Below are 26,140 nucleotides of genomic sequence, written 5' to 3' on the forward strand. Positions count from 1 at the left end.
ATCTTGATACCAATATCCGTTGCAAGAAACTGAGTTAGGTGTTGAGTGGATGTGGGGCTTTAGGTATTCTCCTGAAGGAAGAGGTTAAGAAAAGCTGTRCACGGCAAAATGCTTAGAGCCTTAGTGACCCTCCCTGCATAGCACATACCTTGTGAAGCCTTACAGCCTGTTCACTTCCCTTTTGCAGTGCTTCATTTGTAAGTGGATGCCCCAATATCACTGCTCATTTAACATAGATTTGGAGTAGGTTTTATAAACGTGATATGGGAAGAAAAATAAAACCAGAGATATCAATGTCAGCACTAAGTGAGAATATGCTGGCCTTTGAAGCCACTTACGGGGCTAAGGTGAGACGATGCAGCCTGGGACAAGAACTCTTCAGCTACAGATACAGATCTTCCAAGTCTGTGATATAGTCATGCAATATAGTTAATTCATTGCAGAGTTACTTCAACTCTGTGAATAAGGTAGTAGCACTTGTAGTGGTTGTGGAAAGGTTAGTAAAAGTGAGGCAAATACAGATATTTAACACAATTATATGCGTTAGCAAGTGTTGATGCTACTTAAATAAAATTCTATGAGCTTACTGCTAAAAGTTCACGTTGGTATACCAAGCTCTTCACACAAAAAGTGGTCCAAAAAATCTGAAGTCTGGAAACTTGGCTTTAGATTTATTAAAGCAATTTTCATTTCATTTTATGTCCGTATGATTCAGCTAAGCTCTTCTCTGGAGCTTTTATATCTTTAGTTGAGGTCTTGGGTCAGTCATGCTGCAAATAATCTCTTTTTATGAGTAGATTTAAGGCATATGTTTGTTTTTCTGTGTATTGATTTCGAAACAGAAAGTTAGTTCCTAAACCAAATCTGAACAAGTAGCTCTTCTTGTTATAATTGCAGTGCACTTTCTTTCTTGTATCTGAGAAGATAAATGTATATTTTGATGTTTCAAACAAACACTATGATTTTTACATGAAACATTTTGAAATATCAAAATGTGTTGCAGGAAATAAAAGGTACTTTGCTTGTTACTTGAGCCTTATGAGGAAAGACTAAGTGTAGCCATAATATTTCCAAAAGAACAAAGAACTACCACAAAACCATCAGTGTGATAGAGTAATGCTGTGCACATCAAGAAAAGCCTTCTTGATTCTGGCAGCTTCARTGTGAATACCAAAGCATCAGTATTCCCATCTCATGTTTCAAATGCAAGGAGATTGCCGTACAAGACATCCTCTCCCAGGCTGTTGGCTTTATGTCCTGTAGAAAGATTTGTTTCCTGCAAAGGCTCTAATGATGTAGGACACAGCAGAGACAGGACATCAAACCACGTATGTATCTCATATACACCTCTGTTCCTATCAGTGTGGTCTTCACCAGGAACCCACTAATGCAGATACTGCTGAGAAAGCCTGGGGYGTCGTGACGAGCACAGTGCATCTTCCTTGCTCTTAGACCGCAGCTGAGGGTTCTGTACAAAAAGCAAACCAGATTTGAGGCTCTGAGGTAGTAAAGCAGCACTTWGGTGCAGAAGGAACTATTCAAATTCAGCAGGAAAATCACATTTTTCATGTAGACATTGAACTCCTTTTGCTAAAAAGCTAGCACCAGCAGTATGCTGGCTCATCGAGCTGTTTTGTCACAGATCTTCAGGCATATCGGAACATTTGAGACAGACTGAACTGTACTGAAATATGTTCATAAAGCTTTTTTTAGGAGAAGAAAACTTTATTTTTTTCCTAATGTAACTAGAGATTGCAGATGACATTGTTCACRTACTGCTAGCAGAACATTACTTCTGCTTCCCCCAAATCCTTGCAAGAAATTAATTCCCAGATTTTCATACTTTCTGTGAGATCAGACAGACATTCAGGTGTTTAAAGAGGTTTCAAGAATGCTTTAGCACATATTAAAATTGCTTCTAGAGACAACCTTTTTTGGCATCTCAGAAATAGTCCTTTAGCTCCAAGAATCACTTCCATTTTAAAAGTCAGGGATCCCTCCAAGTACAAGGTAGAATTATGTTTTGTCTAGTCAGTAAAAATTAWTTTTTTTATATGAATAGTTATCGATAGAAACTAAGGTTGCAATTGGACTTGTATTCTTTTATGCAAAAAAAARGGAAAAATAAATTACTTTTAGTTATTTATTTTAAATTAAAAGATGTAAATTCAGTACTGTACACAGCAAAAAACCACATATATTGCAAAGTTGCAGACAGGAGAAGACAATGAAGTATGCTTTTTTAATATTCAGTGTTTATTTTTACATTGAAAGGTATTGCTTTTTCTCCCTGATACTTTTGCTGGCAATAACTGGGTAAAAATGATTTGCTATGCAAAATATATACTTCTCACATAGTGTTGTAAAATCAAAATTACACGTGTAAAAGAGACTTTCAGGCAATCGATCTGGAAATTGGTCTGAATGCATGCAGCTAATGGTCATAACAGTTTGCACAAGAGCAGATTTAATGCAAGTTTAGGCTGTCTTTACTTTAGTTATGCTTTCATAAATGTTCAACAAGAAGAATGAAAAAATGCTATGGTAAATGGTAAATAAAATCTAAACCTAAATCCTCAAGGCACAGTTTTTCGAAAAGATTCATCTAGGTAAGTTATCTATATTCAGTTATCTAACACTTACGGATTTTAATATTCTCTTTAAGAACAAAATAAAACCCCACTGAGCCTAAATCTTTTTTCAGTCTTCAAACAATAACAGTTATCTAGCAGTAACAAGTTAATACTCCTATTGACTTCCTTGGGAGTAAAGTAATATTTTAAAAGAATGTGAGAAAATGCTAAGAATATAGACAAATGTCTTCTATAATTACTCTAGATTTGGAATCTTGCACTGTAGTAAGTAGATTAAGCTTTTCATTGCTAGTAGCTAATACAGCCTCCATCATAAAGCTTTCTTCATCTGAAGTCTTCAGGCAGTGAAATTTGTTGCCGCTATCCAGCAAGGAGGAGAGGAAGCTCCTTGGTATAAATATCTGAGGTGAACTTATTTCTCTTCAGTCATAAAGTGCAGGTCTTGCTCAGATGGCTGAAAAGATGCAGAATGTTATAGTCGTTGTATGTTTAATTGTTTCTGTATGCCCTGGAATTTAAAGAGAATTTAGGATGTGTTTGGCAGTAGCTTTCCCTCTATAATCAGGTTGCTATGGTAAACCTATTATTCCAGACAAAGAAAGGGTATGTTTAGTAAAGGGCTGATCCCCTTCAGTATTATGTGAGCTTCAAATTACTTTTGAATGATTGAATTTGTATGGCAAATATGGTTATCACAATAACTAAGAATAAGGCAATAAGGTCACAGAATAAGGTGTAGCTTCTGTTAGCAGAAGTAGCAGATATATTTGACAAAGTAGTAGTATGGCTGAAGCAATCTCACTCTGCAGATGTCTTCTCCTGGTTTTCTCTGGGAAGCAACCTGAAATTTTTTGTTATACAATGCTATTAATCTTTGAGTTTGTCTGTATAGTGACAAAGGTTTGCCTCCGCTTCATCCTATGTAGACAATTGTTCTTGRGCAAAAATGCTTTAATTTTCTGTTAATTTAGGTTTACAGAGTGAGTCCACTTTACAAATGATCTAACTACAATCTCAGTACTTTTGAAGATAAAATATGCATTTTAAGATGGTWCAAAGTTTTAACTATTTAGTGCCACCACTAAATTTGCTTCTCATGTTTCTGGTGCTGAKTCTGTAACACCTGTAAAAGGAACGATGAAGGAAGTAATAATTTAGTACTGCTTAAAGCAATGTGTAAAACTACTGTAGCTGTATCTTTAAATATTTCACAGTAACAAAACGGCCCTGAGAAATCCTTTCCCAGCATACCTAAACAACTGAGATTTCTGTGCATTTTGAAAAGACTTTCAGTTCTGCCGAGTTCTGCAATTGTCACAAAACCTACAGCTAGAAAAGCTCTGTTAATGTTCTCAACAGCCCTTTCCAGTGCAGCAAAATATTTCAGCAAATGCTCAAAAAATGCTTCACACAAGGAGCTTTCTTGGATAAATACAATAGACTGTACTTAGAGGGTTTTCTTTTGTTCTGTAGCAGCAGTTGCTCTTACTGTAAATTTGGTTCTGCTGTCAGCCTGGCACTATCCAGGCCTGTGGTGAGTCTTGCTCCTGCTGTGGTTRAATTAGGAACTCCAGAAGAACAGGCTTTTCCACATGCCAGTCCTTGTCTCTGATGGACCTTCTCTTCATGCAATCTATTTTCTGAAATCCATCAAATTTGTTGTTATTTTAATCTATGTTTTGTGTCATATTTTGTGCATTCTTACAGTATTATTACTTTACAAGAATTTCAAAATATGAAGTCAAACACTCAGAAGTTTGAAAATAAAAGAAATAATGTTACCTGAATTAAATGTGTTTTGTAGATGTGCAACATAAGAGGGTCCTTGACTGTATTTCCCCCCCCCCCCCATTTGGCCATTCCATTCTTACTGCTCTGAGGACTTTGGAGCAGAAAGTCTGTGGGAATTTGGCCAGGTCCGTTCTCCCTTGGAGCTCTATGGAGTTCCCATATGAAGATGCTCATGGAAAGGGAGACTGTGGCAGAGATTGTCCTTCATACTTTTATTTCCCTAGGTTTGGACAAARAAAGTGCTAGATTTTTCACTTTCCAAATGTCTGACAGAGTATTTGAAGAGTTATTCTAGTTGAAAATAGAGAACATCTCAGATAGCCTTATGCATAGATTATTTATTTTAAATCACATTAATTTTGGAGTTTCTGTTGTATGTACTAAATATTTTAGATTAATTACAAAGGTTAATTACGCAGTTAAACATGTGCCATAGCTCTGCTATGCAAAKCAGAGAAATGAAACAGATACAATTCCAGTGATTGCTAATTGTTACTGCTTCCACCCAGAAATAACAGTGATAATTTTTGCTTCTGGATGTCATGGAGGAGGGAGAGGTTTTTAAGAGTGTTTGGGGAGGTTTTTAAGAATGTTTGTGTGTATACTATAGCTAATATAGTGACTTGTGGCTTTTAATTGAGAAGTAGGAAGTAGAATAAGTTTATTGTTTTATTTCGTTTCATGTATTTTATTGAAATCATGACCCTGACAGTTGTTTATTCCTACAGGGAAATGTGAATGTGGCCACTGCACTTGTTTCCCTCCAGGAGACAACAGAGTTCATGGTAAAAACTGTGAATGTGATGATCGACAATGCGAAAATTTGGATGGCAACGTCTGTGGGGGTATGCCTTCAGTTAATATAATGTAATTAATATAAAAWTTGGCAGTTTGTAACTTTCTCTTTTTCCTCTGATTTTATAACTTGAAGGCACAATAGAATATTGACATCATTGATTATTTATAATGGATTATAGATCTTTATAAGAAAAAAGCTCTATAAATATTGTGTTGAATAATTTAATAAATATTTATTTAAAACCTTTAGACACAATAACAARGAAGCAGCTTAGATACACCTAATAATATATATGTAAGTGCTATAGTGTATCACAACTTCCATCAGTGTTCATTAGAGAAGAATACAGATGCTTAGAAGGAAATGAAAAAAGAGCTAATTTTATGTTTTTTGTTTAACATTGTCTGTGTTTTACTGACAATGTTGTATTCGACTTTAAGTTAATAACGACCATCAATATACATTTGAATGTTTTATATTCAGTGATAGGGATGTTTGCTATTTCTAAAAGCCACTATTGCGCCATTGTGTTAAAAGCATATTGTGAAATAATCTAAATTCTTGAGATATTTTGATATAGTACTCTGCACGCAGCAGGTTATTTTTCATGTTGACAATGAAAATCTCACTCAYTGTTTTTTTGCAATGAAAGTTGGTATTAAGCAATATTTCAAGTTAATTTTATATATTTAAATGCATAAATATCATATGATATTTTGAAAACACTTAAGTAGTAGTTGCCATAAATGCTCCCTTTCTATATATTTTTGACTTTATTTTTGAAATGAGTCTTTGATCCTTGATGTTATCAAAGTCATTGGTATGAACAAAGCCACATTGTAATATACTTCTTATTTCTACATAAGAAAAAACTACATTTCTACACGATCTTTGTACATGTAAAGAATTCTGAGCCTTCTGCAAAGGCTCTGCCATGCAGAAYGTAGTTATATATGGAAAATTCTAGTTAAAATCTGTAAGTAACAGTACTAATAGTTTATAACGTTCAGTGTAGCTCAATAATATGAATGTGCAGAAAGAAGAATAAGTTGAAATTTGATGTTGTTTAAAGAACATGAAAGCAAATAAGAACACTGAAAAGCTGAGTCATATTGGTCATAAGTCAAAATAGCTGGAAACAAAACTCAACATGTTCCAYGATTAAAAATATGCCTGTCATTTATGTCATTCAGATTTTATATTATTTGATGACAGTGCTTCAATGTTAATAATAACACTGCTGAGTTGCACATTTCAGTAGTTATAGACAAAAATTTYCATTGTTCTGTATTAGCAAAAGTACAGTGATAATGTTAACTTTCATTGTTGGCTGGAGAACCTCACACTTAAATGAATAATCAGCTCAGTGCTTGAGCTGGTGTTCATTTTTTACTGTGCAGGAGTCACACTAGATCACACTGAGCTGAACAAATCCTACCCTTTAGTCAAGGTAATTTTGTCCAATGACAACGTGAATATTAATAAGTTCATTTTAAAAAGTATATTTTAAACTAATTATCCTAATTTAGAAACAACAAATAGAAAGGAAAAAATAGCTCATGAACTTATGAATCAAATGTAGTTTTAGCTCAGCTCTTCTACTTTCATTCAAACTGATAGTTTAATTAGTAATGACTGTCTGCAGGTGAACAAGAATTACTTGGAAAAACAGAAATGACGTTACTGTGTCCTTTCTGAGATTACATTGTGCACTGTGTGTTGATAGGACTTCAGCAGGCTCAGCCTGTAATTCTCACAATTCCAGTGAATTGAGCACATTTATGATCCTTTTGCCAAAACTGTAAAATAGCTGTCAAAGTCAGGATTCCTGTTGTCCTGGGCTCCCTTGTAAGTTAAAGGAGAGTTGGAAGTACATCATAAGGTCAGGTAAGTACATCTACGTAAGTACATTAAATCCTGCAAGAGCTGAACTGACTTCTGAAATGCCTCTCTTCGGAGAAGACTAGAACAACTTTTGTCACTAGTGGCTGACTGAAGTCCATAAGATGAACCTGGTCTCCAGCATCTCAGTCTTCTGAATTAGAAGTCACAACACTACTGATACCGTCCTCTCAACATTATTGGATTTTTTTGGTAGAGCTTTTGGGATTACTGTGGTAAATGATTGTCAGATTGCTTCTGAGTAGTCGTGATATTTTATTTCTTTTTCTCTATGTTTTACTTCTAAATATCACTCTAGATATTTTTTCTAGGTGTTTATTTTCACATATCTTGCTCTTTCCACCTGAAGTGCACTGAAGTTCAGACTAGCAAACATCTTACCACTCAGTTCTCTTCCACGTACCACTTTCCTTCTCTTTGCCTCTACACTGCATTTGAGGGATGTTACCAAAATCAAGATCAAATCCAGTTAAGTTCTGGAGCAGTTTTCCCCTTCCCCCCCAACCCTGACTCTCTCTGCCCCTGCTTCTGTCTTGTGTTCATCTGTGCTTGTGGCCCACCTATCTCAAGAGGCAAACCCTCTTCTACATAATTTATTTCCTTCTCAATTCCTTAAGCTTCAGTAACTTAAGGCAGCATCTACTTAAGCATAAGTACTCAGTACAAGAATGTCTACATCTTCTTTATCTTCAGAAAGTCCTGATTATAGCTGTCTCTGAACTCACCATTTAAGACCAGCAATCCTTTCATTTTCAAACTCATGAAATGAGCTACTTACTCCTTATGCATTTTCTGGGTATCTTCCACTCTGCTTCCAGCACCTTTATTATTGAAACTTCTCTTCCCGCAGTTTCTACTGACCTCCTGACCAAATATAGGGCTCTTTTCTATTGTTATCCTTCTTGCCTCTGATGTTACTGATAGTTTCAGACCTATCCTTKTTTATTTCTCAGATGCTTTGCTTGCCTGTCCCTTCCCATCCTTCTGATTACATTTTCAATATTTCCTTTGATAAATGTTTTTCTTCTCATTCCTCCCCTTTAGGAGATCCTACAACTTGAACCTTGTTTCCTTTGCCCTTTTGCAACTTACCTGTTAGCAGAACTTCTCCCATTAATTTTGTGCTAATGGCATACACATCTCTGTCTTCCTTTCCAGTTTGTCTTCCCTTTGTCCAGTCTTTCATACCAGCTGGACGCTCTGACATCTCTTGCTGAGCTACTTATCCCTTCCTCTTTCCTTGTTGTCTTTTCTTTATTATTCTTCTATCACTGTCACAACTTAGGCAATCACTGTCAGGGTATAAGTTCTTGGTACTGCAGAAGAAATAATTGTAGTAACACTGGAGAATTAGAAGCTGGATGCTGTGAACATGCAGGGTCTGACAGTGAACATAGAGTGCCTGTAAGTACAAGGAAGAAAGACCAGTGTTTCGAGATTAAATGCATGCTGAAATGGGAAATGCAGATGACAACCTAAGTGATTTGAATAAGAATTGTCACTAGCCTCCTCTGACCAGCAGAGATTGATTAATAGCTTGCTTTCCAGACCAGCTGTCCATGCAATGATAGAAAGACATAAAGCAAAGGATGTGATAAATTAGGGTACAACTGAGTGAGACCCTATTGCCATGTTTCTGCATGATTGCAGTGAGTCATTTGCTTAAAATTTCAGCTGCCCCTCATCGCAGTACYAGGAATAGAGATGTTACGTCTTCACAAAGGCAGAAGGTGCAGTAGGACTCAGCACAGATTTCACAGCACTCTGCTATTACCGCTGCCTTGGTCCGTGCCTCTGCACAGACACTTAATATGCAATGGCCAGAGGAGGTGTCTCATGCAGCCTTTTTGAGACTGGTACTTTCTACTAAAAGACTAAAAGATTCTTTATTWTTATTATTATTATATAGATATCCTGGTGGCCCAGGTATATTGCAATGCAAATCCACAGCAGTATTTTGCATTATCTTTTCTTTGGCTTTACCCGATTCTTTGATTCTTTCACACTCAAGTTAAATGCTGTAGCATTTTGGTGCCAACAGCAGCACCATACATGACTGGAGAATCATTGTTGTGCCAGCGTGAGTTCTTTCTTGGCACAGTGGTGTGCATACACTGATGTATGCAAAGCCTGATGCTTACTTATCCTGCATCCTGGGGAGARTGACGTCTCTTTTTTTTCTGAGATTATGGCTGTGCTGCTAGCTGCAGATGTACCCTCAGTTTAAGASTGTTATTTGTTCCCTACTGTGTCCAGTAATATTTTTCAGTGATGTCATCRTTGGCTGCGGCATCTCACTGACTTGACTGTTGTGTCCTACATGTTCTGTTCTGTTTCAGGACAGAGAGTAGCAGACAACAAGAATTGATGACTCCAATAAAAATCGAATTGAAATTGATCAGATAWTAGTCTTAACTCTATTCATTTCGACTTGTTCTTCAGGCCGTTATTGGCCTAGCTCTGAGTTCTTGTTACAGTAAAGTAGCAATTGCTGAAGGAACCAACTTAAAGTCCTTGTAGGTCCTCTACTTACTATCATTTGGTGCAGGATTAGGCTGCTTAATAGCAAAATAACCCCAAAAAATGTCTGACACACCACACAGGTTCTTCATTAGGACTACTAGTATAGGTTGGAACTTGTAAAAAGTAACTCATAGCAGAATCTCTATGTTAATTCCAGAGATGCATCAAAATTATGTTTCCATATTGTTTCATGTCAGTATTTCAGTCTGTGCTTCATATACTAGGCTAGCAAATAGACAGTCAGTTTTGATGAGACCTTTTGGTACTTAGTCACAGATGTTTGCCCTGTTCTCAACACTCAGAAACAACTAAACCTCTGGTCATCCTAGTAAAACAGATATTTGACTGGTGGCAATAGAATACTTTGAAAAATCTGATTTGTTCATTTTCCAGTGAGCAAATTCACTTTGACTTCTTAACTGTTTGTTCTGACCAAAGCACATCAATCTATAATCCTAACACTGCAGGGAATCCAGTTGTGAAATGGAAGACCTGTCATGTCACATCCTGTCACTTAATCTCATTCTCCAGTGAGAGCCTTTCATGAGCTAGAACTGGTCTCTCAGTATGACTGCATTTTACGAGGGTTGCTGATATCAAAGTATGATTCTGCGTTGCAGACTATGAGCTACAGGGAAGACTATTTGAAACTACATTTATTAGTCCATAATGCTGGAAGAGCACTTTAGAAACTCTCTATTTCATGCTCAAATGTTAGTTTGAGCTCTCCTTTTTCTCAGTACAATGAAGAAAACACTTTAAAAAAAAGAGGAAGATTTACTAGTAAGGACATAGAGATATCTAAAACTCTATAATGAGTGTTCTGTGTCATTCAAGAGCAAATATCTTTTTTTTTTTTTTYTTTTCCCAATGCCTTTTGACTCATCAGTTCAATGAGTGAATTCTAGTTGTAGTATAAAGGTTTGTAGAAACTGGAGGAGCTGCATTACGCTTCAAAGGARATACTGAGGTAATAAACTCAAGTCTGCCTTCATGCCTCTGTCTTCTCTACCTCTAGAAAATCAATGTTACAAAACTCCATTTGAGACTTTATAGGAGGGGAAGGTAACATTTTTTTTATAAGTTCTCCAAGTAAATTAATTTTAACCACTCAGACACATTCTCTCATCCATTTCATTCACTCACATTCTCACTCACATACTTACAAGCACCAAAATATCTGTGTGCAAGTGATCTGACCAGGATCACTTGTATGCGGTGTGGAAGATGGACAAAAGACAGCAGCCATCAAGTGTCATCATCATGTGTATTGGGTTCTTCTTGACTGGCCACAGCAAACTGGTTTTCAGACATGTCTTTTGCATCCTTTAGGGCCCAATGGTTGTGATGATCCTTTTGACTCAGGATTTTGCTCACTTCCACCTCCATAAATTGTAGGCAAGGCTGATGTCTGTTGCCTGTGTTTCCTCGCTTTGACTTCCCCATTGCTATAATCCTCCTGTTGGGATAATAGGGAAGGGAATAATATATGTCCTGCAACTGTGTTGACATCTTTTGCTGTGACATACAAAATCCTCTGCTGATAAGTCATCATGCCATGGTCTTACCAGAGTTCAGGCCCTCTGCTCGTGATGAAATAACATATACTTCAGTTTTATTGCTGTGAATATGTCTTGCTTATCAGTACTGGGCATTTTTTTAAATCCTATTCTAGTGTTTCTTCAGATGCTTCTTCAGGTGCTTACCCACACAGTTTCATTCATACTGCATTTGTACTAGTCTTAGACTTCTAAAAAAAGTCTCTATGTACTGGCAGATAATACAGGAAAAACTCTGGCTTATATATCTTACATATACTTAGAGTCAGAATTCCTCAGATTTCTAAATTAATGGTGTAAACTTTTACAACAGAGGTATAAACTTCCACAGGAGGGTCATGTAACCATTACCAGGCTGTACATTGAAGGACTCCCTCTCAAAAGGCTTCCCCAATTACCATGCTACTTTGAATATAAAATTTTCATTACTATCAGCAAGGCTAARTAATTTGATTCGAGACAGTACTGCCTTTCTTCCTTTCTTGGAAGATAGCTGTGCACCATTATATGATAGAAATATACCACAGAAATTATGAGTTCTTTTCTATGAAAGCTTCTAGGTCCATATACTGCAGTAATCATGAATGATGTTTATTATATGTCATGTGTTATATGTCATGTGTGCAATGAAACAGAAAAGTTCTTATGGTGTAACCATAAAAATTAATATAATTAACAATAGCATGTTAATAAATGGCTTAATGATTTGCTTCATTAAGCAAAAATAGCTATTAATCTACTGATGCAGTTGCTGTTAGACCCTATTGCCTCCTTTCTTTCATTAATGTTGCTTCACAGAAGCAGAAGTAGAYAGCACAATAATGAAATTCTCTAATATAGCCAAAATCCTTATGAACACCTATTAARTGAGAAAAATAATACCAGGCCATCTTCCAGATGAAGACAGCTATTGGCACTRACTCGTCTAGAAGTCCAGAAATATGGATTCGGCTCCTGACTTTGCCGTGGGCTTCTCAGACACAATTGGACATATTAATCAAAGTCCTCAGTTGTCTAAACCTAGGCATCTTAGGTGATTTCTGATGCCCAGGGCTACCCAGCCTAGCCCCCAGCTGTGACTCCATGAGGACACAAGGATGCCTGTACATTTTCCAGCATCATGAGGATGTCTTTGATATGTTAGGGTATGTCAAATGACATTAGGCATGTGAGCAAAACTCGTAATTTCTCTGTGGTTCCTAATATGTCAGATTCAAATAATAGTTTATTTCCTCCCAACAATTTTTTCATCTTTTCTATTAAATATTCTTCAGAGCAAGGTCCTGACGGGGGAGTCTACAGTCTCCTGAAATATGTATCATTGTTATGGAATTCATTAGACATTCTATATTATTGAATAGAGAATTGTGATTATGGTAGTTGTCATTGAAAAATATAATTCATTCTCCCAGGGGGAAAAAAAAAAATCCAAATAAGCTTACTGGGTAAAACTGGTACCAAAAAGCAAAAATGGCCATACTAGATAATGGAGATGTCATAGTACCTCACACAAAGCTAGTGTTCTTTAGGGTTTTATTTTTGCAGAGCATAGAGTTAATGGTTCAGTGCCTATGTCCTTGCACTTAACTACCTCATCCTAGCTCTAAGGCACACCTAGGGGCAGCAACAGATAAATTCTAAAGGATTAGTAGGTTTTGAATTAGATGTGAAAGTGACTAATGTAGCTAATACAGGTGTTAATGTGCATGGTACATTCTGGTATTAAATTAAGTTCATTTTAGTTAGCTAATTTTGTTTTTCTAAACTTTCTTTTAAATAAGGTACAGATTTCCATCYTAGCCACTCAGATATTTGTGAAGATGTATGAAAAGCAGGCATTTTACACAAATGTATAGAGACTTTTTTTTTTTTTTTTTTAGCTTTTAAAATAGCAAGAAATGTGATTTATCTTTGGATTAAGCTTTCTAATTGCATTTTCTGTTAAAATGAGCTATAAAGGAATTAGTAATGCATCAACATTTAAGTGGATTAATTAATTTACAGAGTCCAAAAGGGCCTCATATATAAGACTATAGATAGTCATTACGTCAAACCCAAGCTTCCCCTGTGTTGGAGTCAGTGTACTGTGTGCTACTAAAGCCTGCCTCAGAGGAGGGTCTCTAAAGACCCTTGAAAACAGTCAGTCCATGCCAACACCTCTTGGAAGTTTGTTTCAATAATCATTATCCTTCTAAAACTGCTATCTCATTTCTCACATGAATTTATGGCAGCATCAGGTTTTTGCTCTGGTTTTTGTTTTGTTTTTCTCTGGTAGTTTGAGAATCCCCTAACTAGTACCTGAAAGAAGGTGGTTCAGATCCTATTCAGACATTTCTTGGTCTTTTTTTAATGTATATATCCAAGCTAAACAGATACTGAACAGATACAGCTCTTTGTTCTTTCCACAAGCCATTTTCTCTGCCATTTGAATCATTTCTTTGAAACCTTTTAGTAGTCTTCCAAGTTTTTCAAAATCTCTTCAAACGTGGATGTCCCAGCAATTCACAGACTTTTAATCTCTGTCTCAGCAATGCTCTAAACACTTCTCCTTACTTCTGCTCCTAGTTGCTTCTTGCCTATTATGTGCATATAAGGGTTGCGTTAGCTCTCTACACCACCGTATTACATTGGAAGTTCTTACTGAGTTGCCTGTCTGTTGTGCTCCTTAAGCCAGAGCCATACTGCACTTCAGCAGACTTAGAGAGCACTAAGCAACTAATTATGAAAATATATCAGAGATTTAGTATTTTTCTTTGGGYTTCTATTAGGCTGTCCTGCCTGTAGTTGTCACAAATGTTCCTATCTTCTGGAGTTTCTCTAGTTTCCAAGATTCAGTAAACATAAAAATCAGTGATCCCACACAGGTTTTATTAAMTCTTTTAGCATACTTTGGTCAGATTCATGAAGCATGCTCATTTTGAAATATGTTTCCCAGATAGATGTTGTTTAATATTCTCTTATCTTAATAATATGATGGAAAATTCTTTATTAGATGCCTGTAATAAAGAATACAGAATGCTATTTCTATTTAAATATGGAAGAAAAATATTTGTTTCATTAACTCTACTGTTCTTAATCAGAGAGCCTACATTATGCTAAGACTTTTTGTATTCTTAATACATTTTTGAAACTTCTTATTGTCCATCCAATTACAAATCTTTTGGGGTATGTTTTTTCCTATTACATCAGTTTTATTAACAACAAAATTTCTCATTTATGTTGGTTGCTATTCATTTCCTCTCTCCTCCTTTGGCTGTATGGCTTGCTCATGCAAGCTAGTAGCTAGTAGAGTTTTTTTCACCCATTTCTGKTTAATTTTCATTATAAGTTTATTATTTTATATTAATTTGAGAAAATAGTTCTCCTGAGGTGCCAAATTTTGATTGGGACTGGCCTCAGTTTGCCGTTCTTGAACATTATCTAGTTATGACTGGTTAGTCTATAAGCCACAGCAAGCTTCCTCTCAGTGATGAGTTTGTCTTTCTTCATCACACTGAAGATTACAAGGTAGTGGTGCCTTTTGTACTAGAAAATTATCGTGCCTCTTTTTTTGGAAACTCCGACAACATTTATTATTAGCTGTGTGAGGAGTCCTATATACTTTTCTTGAGCTGAAGTTCCCTAAAACCACACAGTTTTCCTTGTAAATGCAGTAAGAAAGAACTGATGGCTGGTTTGATTTGGGATCATTTAGGTTATAACAGACCTCTRCTAGTAACCTGTTGTGGTTTTCTTTGTTACTRCATTCATCCTACACATTTATAACTTGTGGTTCTTGGATTTATTGATAATTCTAAAGGAATCAACGATATCTTTAATAGCATTTTTCTCTCTCCTTTTCCTCCCTCCACCATTGCCATCTTTCTGACCAGAGATTAACCTTTAAAAAAAATTCTGCAATATATTTAAATGTTCATTAACACTGATTTTTACAAATGATGATCACTAATCTCAGAGCCATTGCAATACGCAATTTGTGATTTTTAGTGTCTAATATTAAATCAGAATTGATGATAGACCAACATTTCCAGTAAATCTGCTTAAATCTGAATAGTTAAATCATTATTTCATTACTTCGGCTTGATTCAGTTGTACAGAACTCTACTTCTTCAATTAGAGTTTTTTCTTTTCCCATTTGCTCTGTGTATGACTACTGTATTCTCTAATTTTAAACTCCTCCATGAAGGGAATTATCTGCAGTTCTAAAATGACCTTTTGTACTTTTAGTTGCTCTTGTTACACATAACTTCAGGAGACTGAGATTTATTGGAATGAAACTCAGATGTTTCTGATGCAACTTGAATACCAGAAAGTTGTTACTTTTAACATTATGGCCCCTCCTTTGTGCTGGTTTGTTTGGGCATTCTCAGCCCAAAAGAGACTCTGCAGGTAGCATATACGCAAATAAAACATACAGAGCCGTTACTCATTTGCTGACACACAGTGAAGAAATGTAGGAATTAACAAGCTGTTGGACTAAGCACTCGTGCTCACTGCTGCGATGAGGCACCCGAGGAGCTGCTGCCTTCCTGGTGGGCACCAGCTGGGAGGAAGGGTTGGTTCCCGCCGCCCCTGCAGAAGCCCCGCGGGGCTGGTGAGCTGCTGCCAGCCGCCGGCTCCGTCTCTGCTGATGGCACCGAGAGATCAACTGGTACCTCCCAGCCAGCCTATCCCCAGTCCCCTGGACTTTTCCCATGTGGATTTCACACCTGATTTATCTATAAAGGTTTTGGTTATGCAGCTGGGTCAGATCAGAGGTACCCTGAGACATGGGAGCTACACCTCTCGTGGGGGTGGTGAGGAAAGGGCGGCAGGCAGAGGATTTTAATAGTGAAAACAATTCCACTTTAGCATATTTTTCCAGTAGAAACAGTAGACGTTATAGAAGTAAATAGTGGAAGAGGTCTGGACACATTGTAAAGAGAAAACCTGGCAGAGAGATGTGGATAAGTCTTTGCTGGTTCCTGTTCTGGCAATTTCAGTGTTGTCTCATCACTGCCTCAATAACAATATAGTAAATATTATTATGGTAAAATGGGTTCCTTGAGACAAAAAAGGATTGAGGATTTATATGGCATAAAGGAGGAGAGGAAAGGTCATCTCAGAAAAATGCATAAGTCAATTTTAYGTTCAAAGCTGTAAACTTTGTTTGCCGTAAATTGATGGACTATTCTTTTTCTTTTTATTTGACTCACATAGGGGTTTTACAGACATGATCAGAGTCTGCCTTCTGTAAATCATAATGACTATACAAGTAAAATGATATAAAGTGGTTTCCTCAGTGAAATCAGCATGGATTTCTCATTCTTCTGTGCTAAAATGAATATAAGTATTTGTATCTCTATAAATAATTTTCCAACATCTAAACCAGATTAAGTATTTAGCTCTTCAGTAGTTGAGACTTTCTGAAGTCTAATCCATATCTTGCTGAGAAAAGAACAAATAAGTAAGATAAAAATGCTTTAAGAGAAAATTAGCCATACATAGTAAGATAATGTAGATGATTACATGCCTTCTACCTGGCAGCCGCATAGGGGAAAGTACAACTGTTTTTTTTTTTTTTCAACCTCTTATGTTTTGGTTTGTTGTACAGTTGTTTCTGTTTCCAAGTTTAAAACAGAAGCTAAAATAGCATCAAGCTTTTTATTATTGCTAGTTATCATATGTTAAATGCATATATGTAGATTGGTAATTGTTAAATGTCACTTGCAGAAGCAGGCAGAAATACTATCATAATAGAACTTTGTTGTTTTTATTGATCATTTTAATTTGGTTAGTTATAAAGACCAAAAAATAAAAAACAATTGATACACAGTTTAGTAACTGTTACATGACTGGGTTGCAGAAATTGTTCTGAACATTTTGATGGCTGTAAGTAAGAACAGCTCCAAGACTTTGGAACTTCCAATATTTACTAATTTAAATTAGTAAAGTATCAGTAAAACGTGAAGGAATTCAATTTTCAGAAGACTACAAGTTTTATTTCTCATGTGGGCTTCTAACAGTGCTCTCTCCCAATACGCAATGTTGAGCTTCACTGTTGCTTCACAAGAAGGCTGCAAAGTAGGAAAGTAAAATTGCAGGTTTACTTCTCTGTATCCTACAGCTCAATGCTTTGCTGTTTCTTCCCTTCCTCCTAGCTCATTACCCCATATAATCCCAGTCTCTTCATTTCCATTTCCCTGCCCTGCATGGAAGATAAGATTGACAAAAATCATTAGTCTGTATAGTTTGAGTCTTTCAAGCCAAGTAAACAGATTAGCTATGAAATTATCTTTTCTACTTTAGAAATATTTTTTGAAGTTGAAAAGTGAAAATCTGTCTGGGAGGCATTTTTTACTTTCTCTCATTTTCCTTTTTCCTTATTCCTCTTCATATTTGTTGTCACCTTTACCTTGTTCCCAGCTAGATCTCCCCATTAGTGTTCAGTCTGATGTATTTTCCRTTTTGCTGTTGTTATTTTTAAACAAATGATCCTCTAAAGTTCTATTTCTTATTCTTCTTGGTTTTTAATCCATTATGCACTCTGGGCTCTTTCTTTGACCCTTGTTCTTGATTATCTTTGGCCCTTCTGTCACTTGTCGTTAACTGTCCTTCTTCCTCTAATATTGCACAGTCTATTCCCTCCACTTACCCTCTAGTTTTTTGAGTTTTTTGGGGTTTTTTTGTTTCTTCTTTTCCAGCCTTTCATTTCCCCCTTCTTCCTTTTCCTCTGTTGATTAATCATCTTTTAATAAGTATACTTTTGCTGATGTAGTCTGTTACATGACTGGGCTGCAGAAATTGTTCTGAACATTTTGATGACTGTAAGTAAGAACAGCTCCAAGACTTTGGAACTTCCAATATTTACTATTTTAAATTAGTAAAGTATCAGTAAAACATGAAGGAACATGCCTGTTCATTTTCCTTCATACTTTTCATTTTTCCTGCATTCTGTTCTTCAAGCTTCCCATCTTGGTTTTTAGAATTCAAATCTATGTGTCCTTATGGAGAGACCCCACTGTGGYATCCCATCTTCTTTTAAATCATGCCTTGATATCAAGCGAGGGCATACTCTGGAGAATGCTCTGATCCTTTCCTCCTTTCTGCTCCTCCCTCAACATTTCATTACAGCACCAGGAGTGGAAGTGCCAAACTTTTCAACTGCTGAATGGGGACACCTGTGTCTGCAGGGGAAGATTTACAGAAGAGATACAGGATGTTTTTAGGATGATGAGAGCAACTCTTCATAGGTTACCAGTTGGYTTAGGTGCAATCAGTTAAAGCAACATGGGGGTATTCTCTTCATCCTCCATCAAATTCCTGTATGTGAGTTAATCTATAGTAAGTGCAGAGTAAGMCTCTGCATTTTGCACTCCAGACTTTGCACTCCAGCAGCTCCACACTTGGCAGCTCAGATGACCTGTAGTAATCAGCTGCTGGAGCAGACCGCAGCTTTTAGCTCCCTTGCCTTCTCCGTTGTGTGCGCTGCATTGCACTCAGGCCAGTGGTAGGGTCTGCTTCCTCAGGTGGTAGTATGTGGGTGAGATTTAGTGTGGGAATTGCAGGATTAAAGATGTGGGAGGAAATGGCATTGTATCTGTGCTTTGGGATTTAGGGGGTGCGTAGGAGAAGAAGGAAAACTAAAGGTTATCTTTATATACCCATATCATGAAGCTGTGATAATCACGCAGCACACGCTTGTCAGGCCTTTTGGTATCTGTCCGCTCCTAGAAGGGGAGGACAAGAGCCTTGGCATGGCATGATCCATCTGTCCTGGCTCTTCCTTGCCTTCAAGTTGTTCTATTCATCCTACATAGATGCCACACTTCTATCCCTTTCTGCCAGATGCTTCCTCAGTACATTGTGGATTATGGAACATCTGATACTGCTGACTTGATGTTTTAGGACTCCTAGATGAAGGAACAAAATGGGAGGAGGTCAGAAGGTGGGGAGCCAAGCCTGTGCTTCCCATGTATCACTAGGACACYTTGTTTAACACAGTGAGAGAACTAAAAAAGCTGTGCCATATTTCTGCCTGTCTCATAGCATGCCCTTTACCTTGGGGGAATTCAAAGGTGATCTCAGCTGTGACAGTGGTCACTGCTTTCTGTTTGCTTTGTTCGTAACCCACCTTTCTGTACTTACAGGCCACGGTATCTGCTCTTGCGGTCGATGTGTTTGCGAGGATGGGTGGTTTGGAAAGTTGTGCCAACATTCAAGAAAATGCAACATGACGGAGGAGGAGAGCAGAAGTCTTTGCGAATCTGCAGATGGCATATTATGCTCAGGGAAGGGTAAGAACTGGTAGCTGAGCTACCGTGTATCAACAGATGAAAACAATCATGTTCTGGAAGACTAATGTGTGCAGCAGTGGGCTGAGGTTTAGTAGCCCTTTCTTTCAAAGGCACCTGTTACTAAAAGGATGTTATATTTGGCTCCTTAATGCATTTACATCCACTTCATCAAACACCCACCACAGCCGTTTATGCTTAGCAGTGCTGCTCTCCTATGCAATTTGTTAATAGCCTATAATTTCCTGTATGTGTTTATCTGATGGTCTGCATTGAGTAACTGTGTATTATAAACTAAATGATAGTGCTTCATCCAGCCTGAGGGGCAGGGGGATTAACTACAGTATCGTTGCAGTAGACAAGATGGTAAATGTAATATCTTGAGCAGCAGTGAATGAAGGAAAGTATTTAGTGGTGACATTTGGTATACTCAAGCTTCCCTCTCCAGCACAGCACAAAAAGAAAGGCAGGCCTTAGCAGGACCCATGGCAGAACCCTGCAAACTCTCTCTCTTCGGCAAACTTTTAATGTTGTATTCAGATGGTTGTATCAGCTTGAGTCCAGCTGTGAAAAATTGTCACAATGAGAAATAAAACTTAGAAAATCTTGATAATTATCTAAAATTGTTCCTTAATGTTCTTACCTTGCAATCTTTCAGGCTAGGAAATTGCATTACTGGAGTGAGGGCTTTTTGACTCCGACATAGTGAAAGCTGTCTATTTTATATATAATATGTCTAAAAGAGAGGAGACAAAAAACTGGTGCTGGGACTAGCTGGAGGCTAGAATGCAATGCTCCTTGACCCCCTCTGCTCCTGATGTGCCATTTCCTCAGTCTATATGTCTCTTGCATAGGCAGGAAGAAAATATACTAGCTAGCTGGAAAAAGCATCTGGGAACATTCTACATCAGACAGATTCCCAGCTGACCCTTTTGGTAACTTCTATTTCAGTGCAAAGAAAAGTTAACCGGAGTTGACAGTCTGACCCTCTTCCACGTTATCACTTGCCAGAATTCTCCTCCATTGCACCATTTTATTTATTTATTTTTTCAGAGTTGATGCAATATCATAGAGAATGAGGAATATGTAGTGTTTCTCTATTGTTTCCACAAGATGTGGCAGTCTTTAAATTAGTGCATGTGCAAGAGAATATTGAGTTACTGGAGAACTGGAGTTACTCTGTCACTCTGAGAAGTGGAGCTATTCTGTGGAAGTTTGCTTTTTTTCATCATAGTCTCAGTCTCCTTGTGATTTTTAGTATAAACCTTGATAGTGAACAAATATGCTTAAAATCAGTAAAATGGACTATATAAAATTCTAAACAAATGTAAACGTGAAAAATGATCCACAATTTTAAAAGCATCTGTAGTGTCTTGTAAGGAAGACTGAAAGTTATTTCTTCCAGCCTGTGGACCTTGTTCTGAGAAGAATTAGCTTTGACTACATATATCAGCACCACAACATAAAGTTGAAGCTGTGGAAACAGATCATCTGGTAGGAATTTGCAGAAACATCAAGGATTTTTTTTTTTTTTTTTTTTTTTTTTTTTTTGCTTCTCTTGGCCACTGGCAAGCAGCATCCCCTTTCAGCAGGGCTGTTTGGGTATCTGATCACTGATGTAGTCTGGAGTGGCCTGAAAGTTGCTTTAAGTTATACCCAGCTGTGTGCAGCCACTGCTGCAAAAATGAAGGCTTCAGAGGTCTGGATTTTCTAATGTGGTAGAAATATTTCACTGCTGAATATCATTTGATTTTTGATGGGAATTAGAAACCTGATCCTAAAGCCATATGAAGGAATGCTGAATATTTTTCTAGAAGTATCTTTGGCCAAGCGTAGCCAAGCTTCCTGTGTGAAGGAAGGTTGTCCTGCAGATTCGGCRATGTAATAAAGCTGTGTCAAGTTAGATGCTATAGCTGCTCTATTGTGGGAACAGCTAGTCATACGTAAGTGCCTACCCCAGCAGAGAAATAGTTATGTAAGACCATTTCTAGAAGTCCATGGCTGGTGAACATACTAGCAGCAAATCCCAGTGCTTAAAYAGGCTTTTATCTTAGGCAATAGTTAATTGTTCTCAGGCACTTCAGACTTGGGGAACAATCTACTTCCCTGTAGATAGTGCCTATGTTTCCCATGAAGAACAGGAGAGTTATAAAGGCTTTTCAAGACTCAGATCTAGTCCACTTAAAAGAGAATTATATGTCACTCTCCTTCTGAGAAGAGGAACCAAGCTACCTCTGCAGGGGTAGGATGCAGAATCCTGTTCTCCGGCTTCCTGGATAAGTGCCAGCCTAAAGAGGAGCACCACTATGAGGGCCGTGTTGGTTAAGTTAGCTGTGAAGAGGACCATGACAACTGTCTTCTGCAGCTTCTCTGAGCGTGATGGGGATCATAGGCAAAGTCAGTCAAATTACTCAAAACTTTTGGCTGTATGCTTGCCTTTTTGTCTGTTTTTCAACAAATGTTTAAGTATATATTTGGAAATCATATATTTTTGAGTACTCATACTTTAAAATGTTGTTCATATTTAGAGTGGCCAGAAACATCCAGAGGCCAGAAATGAGAAATTTTTCTTTCTGTTTCAGTGCAGTAAGCAATAAATAGCAGGGATTTTGGAACCCATGCGCTAATGAGTACTTTCAGGGTTGGTTATTTCCATCTTTGCTGGAATCCTAGCCAAATATGCAAACACTATAATAGATTTAGGAAGCCTCAGTTTTTGTATGTCAAATTTAATAGACTCTAAGGAGACCTGTTTTTCAGCAAATAACTGCTGAAAACATTTTCATGAAATTACACCCTCTTAATATAACCAAAGTTGGACATCCACATTCCTATCTGTTTGCAAAATCTTTACTCRCTGACTATGCCACCTGTAGTAAAAATTCTTACTAAGGAAAACAGCAACACCCACCATGCTGCTGCCTCACTGGCAATAAATGTAAGGCTACAGATGGCTACTGTAACTGTGCAGGACTTCAGTTAGTTAATGAGCCAAAAATGATCAGAGAGGATCTGCCCGGGATTCCAAGGAAACACCCCTCAACTAATTAAACTTGTTTTAATTAGACTGAGGAGGCTCCTCAAGCAGCACACCCTGTTCAGGGARAAGACTTAATACATTCATTCTCCCTAACAGATTTTATACTGTGGAGCCTGATCTCCTTTAGTTTCCTTGGTGTCAAATATGCTGTATCTTCTGCAAAAATAGCCTTAAAATATCTTGGTCCTCTCCCAGTAGCAGCATCAGCATTTGATTATGGAGTCACATCAGGTTTCTTTAAATACCATGCTCTTAATTATCTTACTTTCACTAGAGTTATCATACTATGGTRCTTTTCATCATTATCTTCAGCTATCTTGCCTTGTAGTTTGTAGAAACACAGACTTCAGGTATAAATTACTCTCAGGTATGTCTTAGTGTATCTCTTTGTAGAGTAACTATGCAATATGTATGCCATTCCTCACTGCCTCTCTGTGATGGTATTTTWATCCTTGTAGGGAGTGTCAGTATTCCCTGATTCCCATGGATCAGTAAGCTGTACTCACAAAATTTACAGAAAAGTAGATGCTTTACTAAATGCTTCCATTCCCAAATGTCCCAATCATTAGTTCTTTCTGTAGATATATTCACATTCCATGTATTGCAACTTAAAACAGCATTTCTCAAAAATTAGTTAATTCATTTTTTGTCAGCTTACAATAAGCAGATTAATTTAGTTACATTTTTAATTAAAATATTAGATATTCTGCTGGCACAGCTGAATTTTAAAGAATTACATTTCAGTGAACTGAGATACTTTAGTATTTGTGGAAAAAATGCTGCAGAAATATGATTGACATTGACTGATACACWTTTAAAAGGAAATTTTATATTTGGATTCTTCCTTTGGATTTCTTCAGAGGTCACTGAAAGGAATGTGAAGACAGACAGCATCGTGTTATATACTTTGGCTCAGACCCTAGTAATCCATGAATTCTGTTTAAGTTACATTCCTACAGAATCAAGTTTCCCTCTATTTTTTTTTAACATCGTGTTAAATACATTGACTTATAATTACCAAAATTCCGGAAATGGTGCAAGAGGTGGGGATCTTCAACAGCACCTAACTCATTAGAAGCATGTTCTGTTAAAGGTCACCAACTGCTCACTCTACTTTTCCTATTTTATTACTCTACCTCCTATAGCTGAAAGCTGTATGTATATGGTCGCTTATTTGGTGKTTTTTTTTGCAGGGAGGAGGGGGCATTTGGTTTGTTCTGTTTTAAAATAAATTCTACAGCAATCTCCTCTTAGAACTGGACTCACAAAAAGACTTTTGGCCCTGCAGTTAATAGACTTCCCATTTAAATGTCTGAATTAACTTTAGAGAAGGGGATCCAGCAGCTAACGATGAGCTCCATAAATGCTCCTTACTGTGACCCAGAGGAAATGCTATTTCCTAGTGGCATTTCTGAGTTGCAGAAAGGCAACTGCCACAGTCTTCCCAGGTTAATGGCTCCCTGACCCATGGTTGTGTGGGATCAGACATCCTTTTTCCTGATTCAGAGCCATGAACCTTCTGAAGGAAGGGAGGTGTGGGAGTCTTCTCTTAAAAGAGGGTTCTGGTGCCACCCCAAGCCTTGGTGGGTTCCATGCTCTCCTGAACATCACCATCGAGTCCCTCTCCCTGAGGAGGAAAGACCTGACATGCCCGAGGAGGAGGAGAGTGGCTTGACCTGGCAAGTGACCAGACAAGAGTCAGGTCTGCAGGAAGGAGCAAACTGCCAAACCACAGTGACTTGCACAAGTGCTCTTTCTGGCCTTGAGCAAATATTTAATAATTCTCCAGGAGGTGGAACAGTGTCATCTGTAGTGGTGAAGATTTTGAGGGTCTAAATGTTAGGCTTAGGCACCTCTGGTCTTTTGTGGTCCTGTCCCTAAGAGCCTTAGGTGAACAACGCCTTTTTTTTTTTTTTTTTTTCCCCAGGTACAATTTTGTTGCTTTCAGTAACAGTAGGTCAGGGACAATTTAAGCTTTTCTAGCTAGAAAAAAGAGAACAGTTACTGGGATGAGTAGCCCTGATTGTAGGTCTCTGAAACCAAAGGAAAGCCTCAAAATGTAAGTCCTGATTAAATGAAATAGCAGAATCAAAGCACTAGAAGGAACGCCCCGCCATCCTTGCACTTCCCCAGAAAGAATCCTTTTATTCAAAAAGCTTTTAGCTTGATTATTTTCTTTCATACAATAGCTTCTTAGATAGCAATTTTATGGGGTGTGTATATGCATGTGTGCATGTCTGGGGATGCTATAGTCTAGTCTGAAAATGCTAGTGCTCTTTGACTGTGAGTAATAATCTGTGATTTCAGGTTCCTGCCACTGTGGAAAGTGCATCTGTTCACCACAGGAATGGTACATTTCGGGTGATTTCTGTGAATGCGATGACAGAGACTGTGACAAACACGACGGTCTCATTTGTACAGGTGCAGTACAGACTAACACTTRATTGCTACAAGAAGCAAACTGTGATGATGGGAATTATGGTAGACAAAGCCCAGCTTCTTCTTTCTCTGCTGATGGAGGAAGTGCATTTGCTTGTTATTCAAACCCACTATAATTGTTTCTTCGTATGATGTGATAATCAACTTAAGGTTGCAAAACAGCTAGAGCAGTCATGAAATTTATCAGCAGTTTTCACTATACTAGACTACAATTTACTCCTCTTTGGCAAAGAACATATTGACAGCCTTATAATTATGTGATTTCTGAAACTTTTGTTCTCACTACTGGATTTTCTGTGTGTATAACGCGTTCAAGTCACATAAAACACTCACTAATCTGATAATCTCTGCTAGGCTAGGTGAGAGGAATAGCTGTGCTGGTTAACAAAGCTTCCTGGCACTCAGACAGATCTCACTGGGAGGCTGAACTACCGGACAGCTTTTCTTATGAGACRGTGGCTAGTGATTAAAGGTGCCTTCACCCTAACATTGCCTGAGAGTTCGGATGGCAGATGCAAATAGGAATAGGCAGGTTGCCAGCAAACCCTCGTAACAAGAAAGCCTAGTGATAAGCAGTAGTATGGGAACTGCTATATTAACTCGATGGCTGCAGCCTGTTACAAATTTTAATTTTAGAAAATCTTTGCTGAGCAATTATGAGATGTGGAGGAAGTCTACAAGCTGATWAGAGTCAGAGCGAGAGAGCTGGCAGCAGTAAATTCTGGTCAGAAACCTGGACACTTAGCTAACCTGGTTAGCAAGTGTCCGTTTTTTTGCAAGTACCCAGTGCAGAAGCAGCTAGGAGCCTGATSTTCACCGCAGTGAAGCAGTGGCTGTTCACAGATCGTCATGAAGTCAGTAGGAATAACAGCTCATCTTGCAAAACCAGGCTGTAGCTGTCTCAAGCTGAGCATCCAAAACATTCAAATAAAATGAAAATGAAAATTTGGGTCTCAGAACTTAATGTTTCCCCTTGGCAAAATAGGGACAATGTATTCTTATGGAACACTGAATGTGAGATGTTATTTATTTGTATAGAACTTTGAGAACTAAGGTATAAAGTTTTTCAAGTTCAAAGCAATGTCTTTAYTATTATCCTGTTTATACCTTTTTAGTTCTCCATAATAATTAAAAATAATTCTCATTTTTCCTTGCACCTTGAAGTGCAATGTGAACACTGAACCTCAACAGCTGGGTGCAAATAATGGTGGCATAATTAC

The 26,140-nt window shown here is 37.6% G+C and overlaps 1 protein-coding gene across 1 annotated transcript in view; it reads left to right on the forward strand.

The window, feature by feature from the left end:
- The window catches only part of ITGBL1 (integrin subunit beta like 1), a 142,981-nt gene that overhangs the window by 115,327 nt on the left and 1,514 nt on the right, over positions 1–26,140 (forward strand). Inside the window, exons 9-11 of the mRNA XM_085306006.1 lie at positions 5,114–5,230; positions 19,298–19,444; positions 24,789–24,902. Coding sequence (XP_085162132.1) covers positions 5,114–5,230; positions 19,298–19,444; positions 24,789–24,902 — 378 coding nt within the window. The remainder of the gene's footprint in view (positions 1–5,113; positions 5,231–19,297; positions 19,445–24,788; positions 24,903–26,140) is intronic.

The sequence above is a fragment of the Rhea americana genome, unplaced genomic scaffold, assembly GCF_003343005.1.
Source record: "Rhea americana isolate MKP2758 unplaced genomic scaffold, rheAme1 scaffold_23, whole genome shotgun sequence".
Lineage (NCBI taxonomy): Eukaryota > Metazoa > Chordata > Aves > Rheiformes > Rheidae > Rhea > Rhea americana.